This window comes from Aulonocara stuartgranti (assembly GCF_965226115.1).
Source record: "Aulonocara stuartgranti genome assembly, chromosome: 19".
Classification (NCBI taxonomy): Eukaryota; Metazoa; Chordata; class Actinopteri; order Cichliformes; family Cichlidae; genus Aulonocara; species Aulonocara stuartgranti.
In genome coordinates, this window is record NC_138955.1 from 9,733,754 (window position 1) to 9,746,936 (window position 13,183).

At 38.4% G+C, this 13,183-nt stretch overlaps 1 protein-coding gene across 2 annotated transcripts; it reads right to left on the reverse strand.

The window, feature by feature from the left end:
- Positions 1–304: 304 nt before the first annotated feature.
- On the reverse strand, positions 305–12,782 carry dpysl5a (dihydropyrimidinase like 5a). 2 transcript variants are annotated; one of them, XM_082516947.1, is made up of 13 exons: positions 12,627–12,782; positions 10,265–10,535; positions 8,461–8,619; positions 7,061–7,240; positions 6,878–6,946; positions 6,716–6,760; positions 5,565–5,640; positions 5,190–5,346; positions 4,931–5,072; positions 4,554–4,696; positions 4,216–4,423; positions 3,118–3,286; positions 305–2,313 (listed from the first exon to the last, which is right to left on the reverse strand). In XM_082516947.1, the coding sequence occupies exons 2-13, from the start codon at positions 10,523–10,525 to the stop codon at positions 2,228–2,230; spliced, it is 1,695 nt and encodes a 564-aa protein (XP_082373073.1). In that variant the 5' UTR covers positions 10,526–10,535; positions 12,627–12,782; the 3' UTR covers positions 305–2,227. The 2 variants fall into 2 exon arrangements, with proteins under 2 accessions (XP_082373073.1, XP_082373072.1); XM_082516946.1 differs by lacking the exon at positions 12,627–12,782 and adding an exon at positions 10,706–10,766.
- Positions 12,783–13,183: the final 401 nt, after the last annotated feature.

Consider the following 13,183-nt stretch of genomic DNA (forward strand, 5'->3'; position numbering starts at 1 on the left):
GTTTCCAATCAAGTGGTCAGACCCTTTTTGAAAAAGAAGAAAAAGCACTCTTATATTTTTTGTCTAATTATATATGCCATCTGTTTTCAGTTATTTACATTTGTCCTATTAAGTGAAAATTGTTATTGGTGAAATGTGACGAAGGAGCCTAACAAGCCAAAAGAGTTACTAGCAATGGCAAATGTCTGCGAAATATAGAGAAGTATGAAAAATGTAATGTAAAAGCATAAAACTGGATAAAATTGTAATTTTCCTGTGAAAGAATGTGCAGTATATCGAGTATAGCCAGGAATCAGACACAGGATTTGATTTCATTGTTGTTTATTTGCACTCACATCATGTGATAGAGAGCTCCAAGGGGCGAAAAAAGGAGATAAAAGGATTCAATGTGACGACACATTGTTCAGCACCAGTGTACGTTAGGTGGGGAAAAGACACAGCATAATGCACTGGAGCAAAATGTGAACTCTGTCCAAAAAGAAACAGTGATGGAGGAGTTTTACTAGAACATGCATGAAGATCTTGTGAACATAACTGATTCTAAAATGAGCTAAATCCTGAATGCATGATCAAAATACAAAAAAAGAGAGAGAATCGGTTGCCGAGACAAATATTCACAAGTAGTAACTACAAAATGAACAGTAAAAATACAGTATTAGAGAACTTGAAAAAGTATCAGTGCTTTTCTGTAGTTGCTAAACAAACATACAAACTTTCAGTGTCATAAGAAGGCATTTGATCCTCTGAAGATTTCAACTTTATGAACACTAAAGTGGATCCCTTCACCGCTTCTATACAGAGCTTAACAAATTTTATCAGACCACCTGTCATAAAAAGAAGAAAACACAAATATTTTATAAATCTGTCAAAAACTTACTAAAAACTAAAATTATATTGTTTGTTAGGCAAGTAAAATATACTTTTTTATACCCAAATTTTGAGCAGGCACAAATTTGGGTCAGAAATTATTCAAGCACAACATTCAACCACTAAAATAAATGTTTCTACTGAGGAATGTAAGTAAATAGCTGTAATTTGGCATCTGAATCAAAAAATGATCATGTGTTTAACTATTTCATCTCTTTTTTTGTAAAAGTACATTTGAAAGTTCAGGAGTTAATTTGGGGCACCGGTGGTAACTCACACTGTGTGGTGGTCTAATAGGTTTGTTGAGCACTGTATGTGCTTCACAGTGGTGTGCTACATTAGACGTGTCAGTCAGATGACCGATAACACCCTGACCACAGTGAACCAAAGTTGTTAAGTTGTTAAAAGTGCACCAGTGGTACAGGATGATGTGTTCTCAGGTGAGAAAAAGGCCATTTGGGTGAGACTGTTTGCTCTCTGTGGAAATAAATATGATCAGAAAAGATGCTAACATGTTTAGTATCAGTGCTTGTTAAAGTTCTTCTAACTATGCTAACATGCACAGTACTCACAGCATAGCTTCATTCACATTTGGTGGAGGTGGAACAGAAGTCTATTCTGCTATAAGGCTGTTGAACCTGATGAACCAGTGAGCAAAGACTTCATGTTCTTATTTGTGTAATCATTCCAACATAGTAGCATCAAAAGAACATAACAAATAATGCAATATAAAAAAATGATAACAAAAAACAGTAAGCTTGAATTATGATATTCCTCATCATTTGATCAGTAGCAACTCTTCCTTTCACAACTGACATTTTTTAATGTCACGTCGACATCCTTGTAGGAATTTGTCACATTTCATTCATCGTGGCTCTGAGTAAAAAGACATTTTGTGACACTTGTGACATGAAATCATGTAAAAAGGCATCTAAATAGTACATGATACAAGTGCAAAATCGTATTTTACAGTGAGGTAACACAATCGCATCATAAAAACCTTGACTCACCTTCATATTTCTAAAACTGTTAATAAGACTCAACATTTTCCCCTACCAGAATCCAATAACCAAAGTAACTCAACTGCAACTCAATTTATATCTGCTGCTTATATTTGGTTAACATTTCACTGGAATTTGGTAGCAATAACCACTTAGCAAACATTTTTCCCTGGCCGTATTGCAGTATAATTACAGCCACGTCATACAATTTTACAATTCTAAATAACAGCACTGAGTTCAAAATGAAAACATGACTCCGTTACTCCACACATGTTCTAAAGTAAAACAAGTCTTCTTGCTTGGCCATACATTTTCCTCAAATATCATTCTTCTGCTTTACGTAGCAGCATTCTGACTGGTTACCAGATCCCGCTGGATCTTCCACCAGGAGGAGCAAGGATCCTCGCTGAGGATCTCTTTGGAATGTTGTCATCGATTTGAGCACCTGGAGCAACCGGGGACAAGATCACGTTGGATTAGGCAACGAAAAACAAACAACTGCTATTGCCTTGAAGAACTTACTTGAAGCTCAGTCATACTTTGCAGTGGTACAGTAAAGGCTTCTCTAAAGAGCTTATGTTAAGTTCCGGGAGATTTAGGAAATGGAGCATAACTAAAAGGATGGAAGTGTTTGTTTGCTTTCCATTTAATCAAAGCATTTATGGTTTTGATAAAACTATTGGTAAGTAATTTGATGTAAGGTACAAATACAAGGATTCCTTCAGCATAAATGTTCACTATAACTACACTCCAATTATTATCTTCCCAGGTGAAGTGACTTCCCAGGCATAAAGCAACACGTGTTGCACAGTTAGAATCATTATTGGAGTTTTAACCTTTTCAGACGTGTTCTTCAGCATGCACCCTGGAAGCAGGTGAGATTCTGTCAGAAACCTTTACTCTCTTTCTACTGAGACTTTTTGCTGCCTGTCATTCGTCATTTCTACCTCAGCAGCTTGCCAGTAAGTACTGCTCTGATTATGCAGGCCTAAACAAACAAGTTTGATCCCAAACATGGGACAACTATAGTCTTCAGCTGACTTAAAGTGCTGTTATTCAAAGTTACTTTGACTATAGCGCCCTCATCAGGCCAGTCATTAGACATTTTATAAAACCAGCAGCAGCGCCACCAAATCACAAGCTACCAGTGTCCCGTAGCTTCCATTAACATGGAAATTCCTCCTTTTGCGTATCTATAACATAATTATAAAATTCACAATGCCATGTGTATGAATCAGCTGGTCCTCACCAGACAGGCTGAAGCTGGACTCATGGAGGTCCCTCATGCCCCCATGCCGGGTGCAGGGGCGTGTTGGAGTGTCCAGATCTGAAGAGCCGGTGTCTCTTTTTCCAGAATTTGCCACGGCAACAACTTCACCTGTGTAGGGTTCCCGCTCCACAGCTTTCACCGCCTGGCACTGGCAGAAACATATAGCAATAAGTATTCCTTAAAAACAATACTTTCAACAAACTACGCTGCAGGCTTCCTGTAAAAATGTAGAGAACATAAGTTGAAGTAGCACATATTTATTGACATTCTAAATTAATCTCATTACAGTCTTCAAATCCTCTAATCTTGTCTGAATCTAACAAAGTTCACACACCCTGATCCAAGAATTCTTATCAATTATTGAGATTTTTTTTTTTTTTTTTTTAAGGAAAAAATATGAAGATGATAGGATCAGCAAACTCTCCTTGCTGTCCCCTAGCAGGGGCTTTATGTTCCACCAGGGGGCACTGAAAGCAATGCATGTTTTAGCAACTGAGTATATTTCTCAACCCCACTGCAAAATTTCTTAGATGCTAACTACACCTCCAGAATCAAGATTAATCAGTGGGAAACACTGAGCTTTGTAGTGGAAGCTCCAACAATCTCTAACATTTTCCCTCTCACAGAACATCCCAATTGATTAAGAGCTATTTGGCCAACTCTGGTTAAATATACAAATTCGTTTTTGATTTTCTAGCTTTCCATCTTTTGTAGTTCCACTATGGAGGATGAGACATGAAATCACAATAAACTACAATTATACATATAACTAAGGAGAAATATAGTGTGAAAAATACATGTTTCTAAATTATGATATAATTAACTTAAATTAGTGCAGCTCTGGTTTATTTTTAACCAACCTTCAACCTTTTCTATGATATTTGCCTTTTTAGTACTGCTTTGTCAATTATCCTATTTTTTTTTTATATAACAAATGGGAAGTTCAATCATTACAGTAGGGAGTGCGGCACCGGTGATAGAGAAAAATACATGAAACAACTGTGCCGTATCATCCTATTATAAAATTTAAGTTTATAAACCGATGCTTTGTAAGTGTATTTCAGGTCAGGCTGATACCTTTTCTCTCTGAACCATCTTCTTGTAGAGATAATCCGGGAAAGTCCTCAGTGGGCAAAACTTTCCGGAGCCCTCGGCGCACGTGAACATGCCATTTTCGTAGACCAGACGTCCACGGCTGATGGTGACAATCGGTACACCGTGGCAGCGCAGACCTTCATACGGGTTAATATCACCTCCCTGCACCTGGTTTTCAACAGAAATGACCCTGTAGGCAGAGATTGAAAGACAGAAGTGACCCAGTTTAGCAAAGCAAACGCTGGATCAGCCTTACAGCTTTGATATAAAAGCTGTACTGAGACAAGCTGGTCGATAAATGGATGGATTGAGTTTCATACTTGGATCCCTCTGGGTCCCAGACCACCACATCAGCATCTGCTCCTGGGATGATCCTGCCTTTTCTCGGGTAGAGGTTGTAGATCTTGGCTGCATTTGAGCTTGTGACTGCTACAAAGCGATTCTCATCCATTTTACCTCCAATCTGAAAATGAGAACACGCACACACATTTGAATCCATTTCTAATACTAGGGATAAACACAAAACACAAACTGCTACTAAATCATTTGACCCAGTAAAAGGAGACCAAGATGTTTTTGTGTCTCTTCTGCCCGTTCTGTCTGTTTGTTAAAAGCTCACATTCATAACCACCAAAACAGATGTCCTATTTGTGAAAGTTCTCTGACAGCCACACAGGAACAAAAGAGCCACACATACCACCCCTTTCTCCCAGATGACGCTCATACGGTCCTGAATGCCAGGAAGCCCATGAGGGATCTTTGTGAAATCATCCTTGCCCATGGCCTTCTGTTTGACGGTGAATGGACGATGGTCAGACCCCACAACATTTAGAGTGTCGCTGAAGCAGGACAAAGGAAGTCATATTTATTATTAATTATTTAATCAGTGGAAGAAACAAGAAACATTCATATTAAATTAAACTTAACGACAGATGTTATAGTATTTTTTTTCTCACTTTCCAAGCAGGCTCATTAGAAAATTTGGAGTATTGGGGTCCAGGCGGAGAGGAGGCACAGTCACATGGGCAGCTGCATGAGACCAGTCCTGATGATAGTACTGCATACCGTTCAGGACAGTGTGGGCAGTTGTTGTTTCTCCATGGACCACCTTACCTGTGGTCAGACATTTCAATAAGGACATATATTAGCTAGAATAATAGTGCAAGGAGCTTAAAAGACAAGCAAACACTGATTTTCAGTTGACTTTAGGATCATCAAAGCAGACATTTAAGTAACAGTAGATCAAATCTCATCAAAGAAATACATTCCCTTAATGCACATCACTTGCTTCAAAGATAGTAACACTAAATATAAAAGATAAAGAGCCTCACCTTGCATCTTGGCTGTAGCCACTACATCTCCAGCAGACATACTGGAGACATTCACAAGATAAACTGGGCAGTGGGCCTAACAGAAAACAAAAAGGTTATATAGTTAGGTCCACAAGTGCTTGTACAGACTTTTTAATACAAAAGCAGCATTAACTGTTGAAGAAGTACAGTTATTTTTATTCATAGATCCTTATTTTCAAAGTCTCAAAAGTACAGTAATTGGACAAACTACATGGATGAAAATAATTTCTACATACTTTTCGCTTACATCGTTCTAGTACAAGTTAATTTAGAGTTTTATCTGCTAAATCTGTGTTTTTTAGAGCTATACAGGCTCTTTGAGATGTTTTATGGCAAAGTCTAATCTGAACTTCCTGTTCCTGGGTGTAAGCAGTGGTTTGCACCCTGTTTTAAAGCTTCGGTGTATTTATATTCATAAAGGCGTCTCTTGATTGCAGACTTTGGCAACGATACGCCTACCTCCTCCAGAGTGTTGTTGACTTGGCTAGATGTTTTGAAGGGTTGTTGTTTTTTTAACCAAGAAAAGAACAGTGCAATCATCCACTTTAGCTGTCTTTTGTGGTGTTTCAGGCTTTTAGGTGTTCCTGAGCTGGCCCGCGCATTCATTATTTCCAAGAAAGTGTCAGATTGTTGATTTGACCACTTCCAGAGTTTTGCTGTCTCGCTGATTCAATTCAAATTCAATTCAATTAAATTCATTTCAGTTTTATTTACCAAATGATAATAACTGTAGTCTTAAGGTGTTTTAGATTATAGGGTAAAATCCCTACTTAAACTGTTTGTCAGTCAGCCATCCAGTTAGATTTCAGCCTCTGAAAATGGGGCACTGTGTATGAAAATGGTTGCTAAACAACTAATGTAATAGTTTTGTTAGAGCCCTTAAATTAAAGCCTAAAGTCTGCCCTTTAATTTAATCACATCCTGATTGTTGGTTTAAAATCAACTGTGGTTGTGCACAAAGACAATTTTGTCCAACAAAAACAGCTCTGTGCAGATTAATCATTGGAGTTAAATTGCAGTGTTAGCAGTGCTAAGATTGGTGATTAAAATGTTTTATGTTTAACATCCCTAGAGTTTATAATGACCTTATTTTGATTTCTATACTGCATTTTTTCTGACATCCTACTCACCCTGTTGGCGATGGTAATCGCCCTGTGGGTTGCTTCTGCTTCCAACTGCAAGGAAATCACAGTAAATCAAAGCAAGGAATTTATTCAATCATAGAAAAAATATCTCATATCCTTGACCAGAGTTTGGATATCATTAAGAGTTATAATTATAAATGTTTATACCTCTTCAGGCCTGCTGATTTCAATACCTTCTGGGCCACTAATGCCAAGATCCAATGCCTCCTTGGCACCCTGACAAAAAAAGTAATAATGTTTTTTTTTTAAATATATAGAAAATGTAATTAAATAACTTTAACAATATTTTCATTTGCGTACACACACTGTAATTCCCAGTAAATCCCTTACCTCTGACACAAGTTCCCCATTCTCAGCGTGGACCCTCGCTATGGCTCCAATGTCCTTACAGTGCTGCAGGACCTGGAAGAGTTCACTGTCCCGCAGCATGAACATGTCCTTATACGCCATGAACATCTGAAAGGAGTTCACTCCTTTGTCTCTTACCAGCTTCTCCATCTCAGCTCGAACCTGTACAAGGGGAACAATGACACAAGCTCAAATGTGGCCTCAATCTCCAAAATATCCTTATCCAGAAAAAAAAGGTTAAACTGAAGTAGTTAATTTGAGTGTTTAATGCCGTTATTTGAGTTACAGTATTTATTCTTGTAAGTAGGTGGGATCAAAGTGGATTTCTTATTTTTACAAAAAAAGTTTGGTATTTTTGAAATAAATAGTTTGTTCCAGTATTGTTTTTAACAACTATGAAGTCATAAAGCAAATATGGGTCATTTCTTACTTGTTAATTTAAGTCAGTTATGAAATCCAGCCTGATTTAAGGAGAATGCAAAAAATAGTTATTTTAAAGAGGATCTGCTATGCTTTTCCTTATTATTGTCAAATATAATACAAAGGATATAATAAATAATGACACAGTGTAATGTGTAATATATTGTAGATTACAGTTACCTCATTTTAATGCCTGCTAAGGACCTGATTTTGTTTTTATGGGGTTTGTTTTGTTTTTTTGTGTTGATGTGTAAAACCTTAGAATTGGCAAATGATGCTCTTTCTTTTTACCTTGACTGTCCTGTAGTGGTGGAGGCTCATATTAAACATGGCTAAAGATTCAAAGAATGAGGTCAGCATTATCATCTCAGGCACACAGCTAGCTATGAGCACAACAGCCCCACCCACTGGTTGTAAAGGGGCAACCAGATCAAAAGAAGTCGTCTTAAAGGGTGGGGTAAGGGAGCGAAAATAGCTCGTTTCTGACAAAAGATGAACTCAGATGTTCATGAGCAAGCAAAATATGAATAAGGATTAATCTGAGCTGTAAATTCAAAGCTATCATAGCAGAACACTAGATTTAAAATAAGAAGCTGGAAATTAGCATAACAGGTCCTCTTTAAAAATAACAAGTCTCTTGCATTTATTTGTACTTTGACATATTAGCAGCTAAAGATCATCAAGTTCATTATTACAAAGTTAGTCAAATTTAACAAGGATTTTAAAACATATTCCAGGTATTTCGAATAGATTCTGGTACTTTGTGAGAAAGGAAATGTGAAAAGTGCTGCTAACTGTTCCTAATATTGCATTTGGGGGGGGGCTTAGAAACCCATTGCAATACTTTATACACACTGGTCATTTATAATAATTTAAGTCACAAAGTTGAGTTTTTACTTTAGAAGAAGTGTTCGTGGAGGCGAAACGTATTACAATGACATAGAGCGACAGTGTTCCAGTACCTTGGGTCCCCACCAAGTAACTCCAATGTGCAGAGCGTAATCACAGCAGGCCTTGGAGTCGGCTGAGTTGCGGCACTTTTCGTAGGCTTCCAGCAAAGATTCGTTCCTCTCAGGGAGAACATGTCCGATCACCATGGTGGTGCCACCAGCCAAAGCAGCCTGGAAAAACAACAAAAGTAGCTCTGAAGTCACTTATAATGTCTAATTTAATTCTGTCAAATAAGTTGCAAAAAACATGTGGTGTATTTCCTGCTCTGACATTTTTTCATTTGCTATAATAGTTGATTTTTTTTCACTGAGATGTTTCAGTTTAAAAGCTGTTATTCAGTTTGTTTAGAATCGTCAGCTGCAATTTAAGACTTAAATAATTTGAGACTATATGACACGAACTTAAATTAAATCCTTAAACTTAATCATTTGCTTCTTTAAAAATGATTAAATAGCACAAAATGGATTGATTTATGAAGCAATCCATTTTGTGCTATTTTGTGCTAGAAATTATGAACTACTAAAACAACTTTAATCTACTAATCAGCACAGCCCCGAGTCCAAGCATAAAAGTGATAGCTTCAATTACCATTAATGCTAATGGTTATCTTTACATTCTTGCTGATGGAAATATAAATCCTTCAGCAGTTAAAGCACAGGATTGAGTGCTCCTTACAGTGTAATCATGTTTTTTTAAAACCTACAAACTATATCATTTCTTTACAGCATCAGCACTTCTTACTTTTTAACCTCCTACGAGCAGATTTAGATGTTTCAGACACAAGTTAAGGAAAATCTTAATAACCCAAACAAGTGTTTTGTGCTTCATGCTTCACTGAGCATCTGTCAGCTGACCCTAGAGACTCGAGCGGCGTGCACGGAGTACGGGTGTTAGGGGGGCGTGGGTCTGGGAACCATTGTCTCCAAGCACAATAGCGTGAGTGAAAAGGCTTTGCGGCAATCTTTGCAGCAGCACCCCGGTATCCATGGAAACAGATACTGATCTGCATTTTTCTCTGGACTTATACTGGAGCAGGCAGGGAGGGGCCAGGAGAGAGACAGAGAAGAGGAATGACTGGCGGAGATGGAAAGCAGCAAAGAATTGTGTCTGTCACCAGCATCTACCGGCCTGTTCGCTCCCAGCATCCGTCACCTCTTAGAAAGCTGAAAGTACTACAGGGTGATGAGTCATCACAGTGCCCTGAAGCAGAGTGGGGTATCCCGGTTATATCAGCCTCCAACATTCACCCTTGCCAAGAGCAAAATTGCCAAAACACCTTTGTCTAATTTTGGAGAAATAAACTCTGGATGCAACCCAGTGACATTTATTTTTATAAATGCTTCTTATATCCTTAGTAACAGCTATTGTTAATGTTAGTACCGCTGGTTTGTCTGCTTTTTCTGCTTGCAGCTAGATCTTAAAATTAAATGCTTCGTTACTATTCTATGTGCCAGTTTTTGACGTAATTTCTGTGCTCTGCTTATTTGCAAAGTAATAGATATATTACTTCTGGCTCTCTTAAGGGAAGGAGGAGTGACCTATAAATTTGTGTCTGAGGTCTGACTTCTTAGTTCTAACTTTGACAGCAAAAGTATTCCTGCCTAAAATAACCTAAATATTTGATCTCCAAATATTAAGAACAGAATAATGATGCATTACTGACAGTGTGACTAAAATTAACATCAGTAAAAAACCTTTTTTTCAATAATTCAATGGTCTCTGAATCTTAATCTTTCCTGTTGTGACAAAGGTGATAAAACATGAAGTTTGCTCTTTTGCTTCTCTAAATTTGGGACAATATGAAAAGACTGTTACCTTGGTACCGCTGTAGAAGTCATCTACTGTGGTGGCATTCATGAAGCTCTCCTCCAGGTGGACACTAGTGTCGATGCCCCCAGGAAGCACCAGTTTCCCTGAGGCATCAATCACTTTAGCCCCACCTGGGATCATCAGCTCTTTCCCCACCTGCTGGACGATGCCGTTCTCGATGTAAACATCAGCCTCCTGGGTACAGTCATCATTCACCACTTTGCCACCCTTTATAAGGATCCGCACCATCGCTGAGCTGGAAGACATGGCTATTGATCTGCGAGGAAGAGGGAAACATACAGCTGAATACTTTTTGCTTTTTGTAGATACTAAAGGGTGGCAATCTGATTCAAAGCAACCACAGTGTACATCAAAACAGAAGAAAAGTTATAACCACCTGACAAAGGAATCTGCAGTATTTCTATGAAAAAAATCTGTTTACAGTACCTCATTTTTACAGTAGAATAAGATGACAGAGGAGAGAGAAGGATCAGTAATGCTGCTCTGGGACCAGTCTGTCACACTGTGACTGACATCAGCTACAAGGCTGAGTAGGCTGTGTCAGTCACTGCCTGAGACCTGACAGCTCAGTGTGCAGAGGCGTCATAATAAATAGAAAGAAGCTGCGTCCAGTTAAGGGTCACAATAGGGCAAGCAAGGGTCAATGGGACTATTATTTTTGAAAGGACCGAAGGAGCATAACACTGCTTACACTCACTGTATTGTTATATTACAAGAATCTAACCCTAACCCTAAACCTAACCCTAAGAAAACATGTAAAAATATGTTTAGCTTAAACTGAGAATGGTTTTGATTGCCTCTACTCCATTTCCTAAACTGATGGTTGGTACGTACACATTTTTCACTTACATTATCTAAAATCATGTTATCATCTGAAATAGTCACCTCTAGATTTTAACTGCTCACAGGTGTGAATGCTGTGATAAAAATACACACACATGTGAATTGGATGGTGTAGCAAGCCCTCATATTTTAACAGCTAACTCCAGTTTTACATGTTTAAATCAGGTTATTTTTGGACCAATCCACAGTTTTATTCCAGGCAGTATGAAAACTTCCAAAGGTTTTAGGCATTTCTCATGTAAAATTAAATTAATTTATAGTAAGTAACAAATTATTACTCCAAAGACAATTTTATTGAGTAAGGCTGTCCGAGGCCTCTTGGTCCTAAAGGCCCCTCTACTCTTATCTGCTCTGTCCTAAACACGTTTTAACTCATAAAAGTCATAAATAAACACACACAATATTTTCTTTAAATCAGCTGTTGGGTAGCACAGATATAATTACTGTCAGTAATTAACGGCTCATCTGTGACAAAGAAGCAGTCTCTAAGACCTACACCCTCCCTTCCCTCCACACCACTGTATTAATGGTGTGATGTAGTGTGTGAGTGTGTTTCCATCCTTGCGTGCTTGCGTACATGTGTGCATGCAGGATGCGTGCGTATGAGGGTGCGGCAACTTTACTGCAAGGCATGGACTCCTTACACATCCACATCTGATAGCTGATAATGTGATGGATATCCCATTATTACATGTACATCTATTGATACTCACAGGTGCTTTTTTTTTACCCTCCTAAAGCCTGAGGGGACAGCTACAGGCATAATAAAGTCATTACTATATCAGGAGGCCTATAGCTCAGTTACCAGTACGGAAGTTGTCGGCGGTTAGTTATTATTAAACATAGGAGCTTGAGTTGCATGAAATCACTGCACGATAAATAAGGATACACTAAACCTTTAATATAAAATAAAGGTAATTACAAACTTATAACGCAAGGCTTCTTTCGTGGCTACATTGCTCAAATGCTCTTTATTTGATATTTTTCTTGTTCGTCCATAAAATAAATGTAATAAATCCCTCGTAAAAACCAAACGTGCTTTTAAATTGGCGCCAGCCACAATGATTATTCCAATAAATATGGCAATTTTGCTGATTAGCTGTGAACACAGTGAAATGATGACACTTCCACTTGTGCGACTTGACACAAAGAAACCGGTCTCCATCCGGCATGATCGGCTTCACAGCGTTCATTACCGACCTAGAAAAGCGTCCTCTTAACTCTCAGTCCGCCCTCCTCTCCTCTTCCACAATGAGCACCAGTCTGCTATCTAAGTGGCCTCACATTATCATCACACTGCCCTCATGCACGGTGAACGGATGCAGCTGCACTTGTAGGGTGTGTATAGATCACGGGGAGGATGGTATAAACACCAGGTAGGGACCAGACGTGTAGCCAAGGGGCATGGAAACAAAGTCTCCGTGCTCCAGGAGAGGATTTGCACCCCAGACACAGTCACTGCAGCATAGCAGACCTAATAATTCTGACGACGTGGACCACATACCTCCTCTATGGGCCTGCTGCTGCTCCACTCGGATCACTGGATACTTTCTCAACACAATTCAACACAATCCGTGGATGGCACTTCCCAAGGAGATATACACACACACACCAGATGGATACCTTCCTGGCCGGTCCGGGACCATCAGGGGCAGCATCATCACCGTGAAGTCAGCAATGACATGCAAGCAAGACTTCTTATTGTGACTTTCAAAATAAAACAGTTGTTGAGCCCAATGCAACTTCTAGTAAAGTAATGCGAATATAGAGTAGATTTTCATCATGATTATTGATCAGCTGCTACCTAACATCAAGCTCAAGAAAGAAAGAAAGAAAGAAAGAAAGAAAGAAAGGGAGTTTTCTACAACTTATTGATGTTAAAATGTGTTAGAATATATTTTAGAGCAGCTCATGTTTTATAGCTTTATATCAAATGTTATCAAATAAAAAAAAAAAACATTGTATGTAGTAATTTTTAGATACATATGATGGAAGACAATAATTTGAGGTAATTCTTTTTTTTTAATTAAAAGGGAGTTTTCTACAACTTATTGATGTTAA

Coding starts and splice junctions, on each gene's coding strand:
- dpysl5a (XM_082516946.1), bottom strand. Junction 8,620..10,264: donor ACTTCTACAGCGGTACCAAG/GTAACAGTCTTT, acceptor TTGTTTTTCCAG/GCTGCTTTGGCTGGTGGCAC. Junction 5,073..5,189: donor CTAATGAGCCTGCTTGGAAA/GTGAGAAAAAAA, acceptor GTCCTGCTTCAG/CGACACTCTAAATGTTGTGG.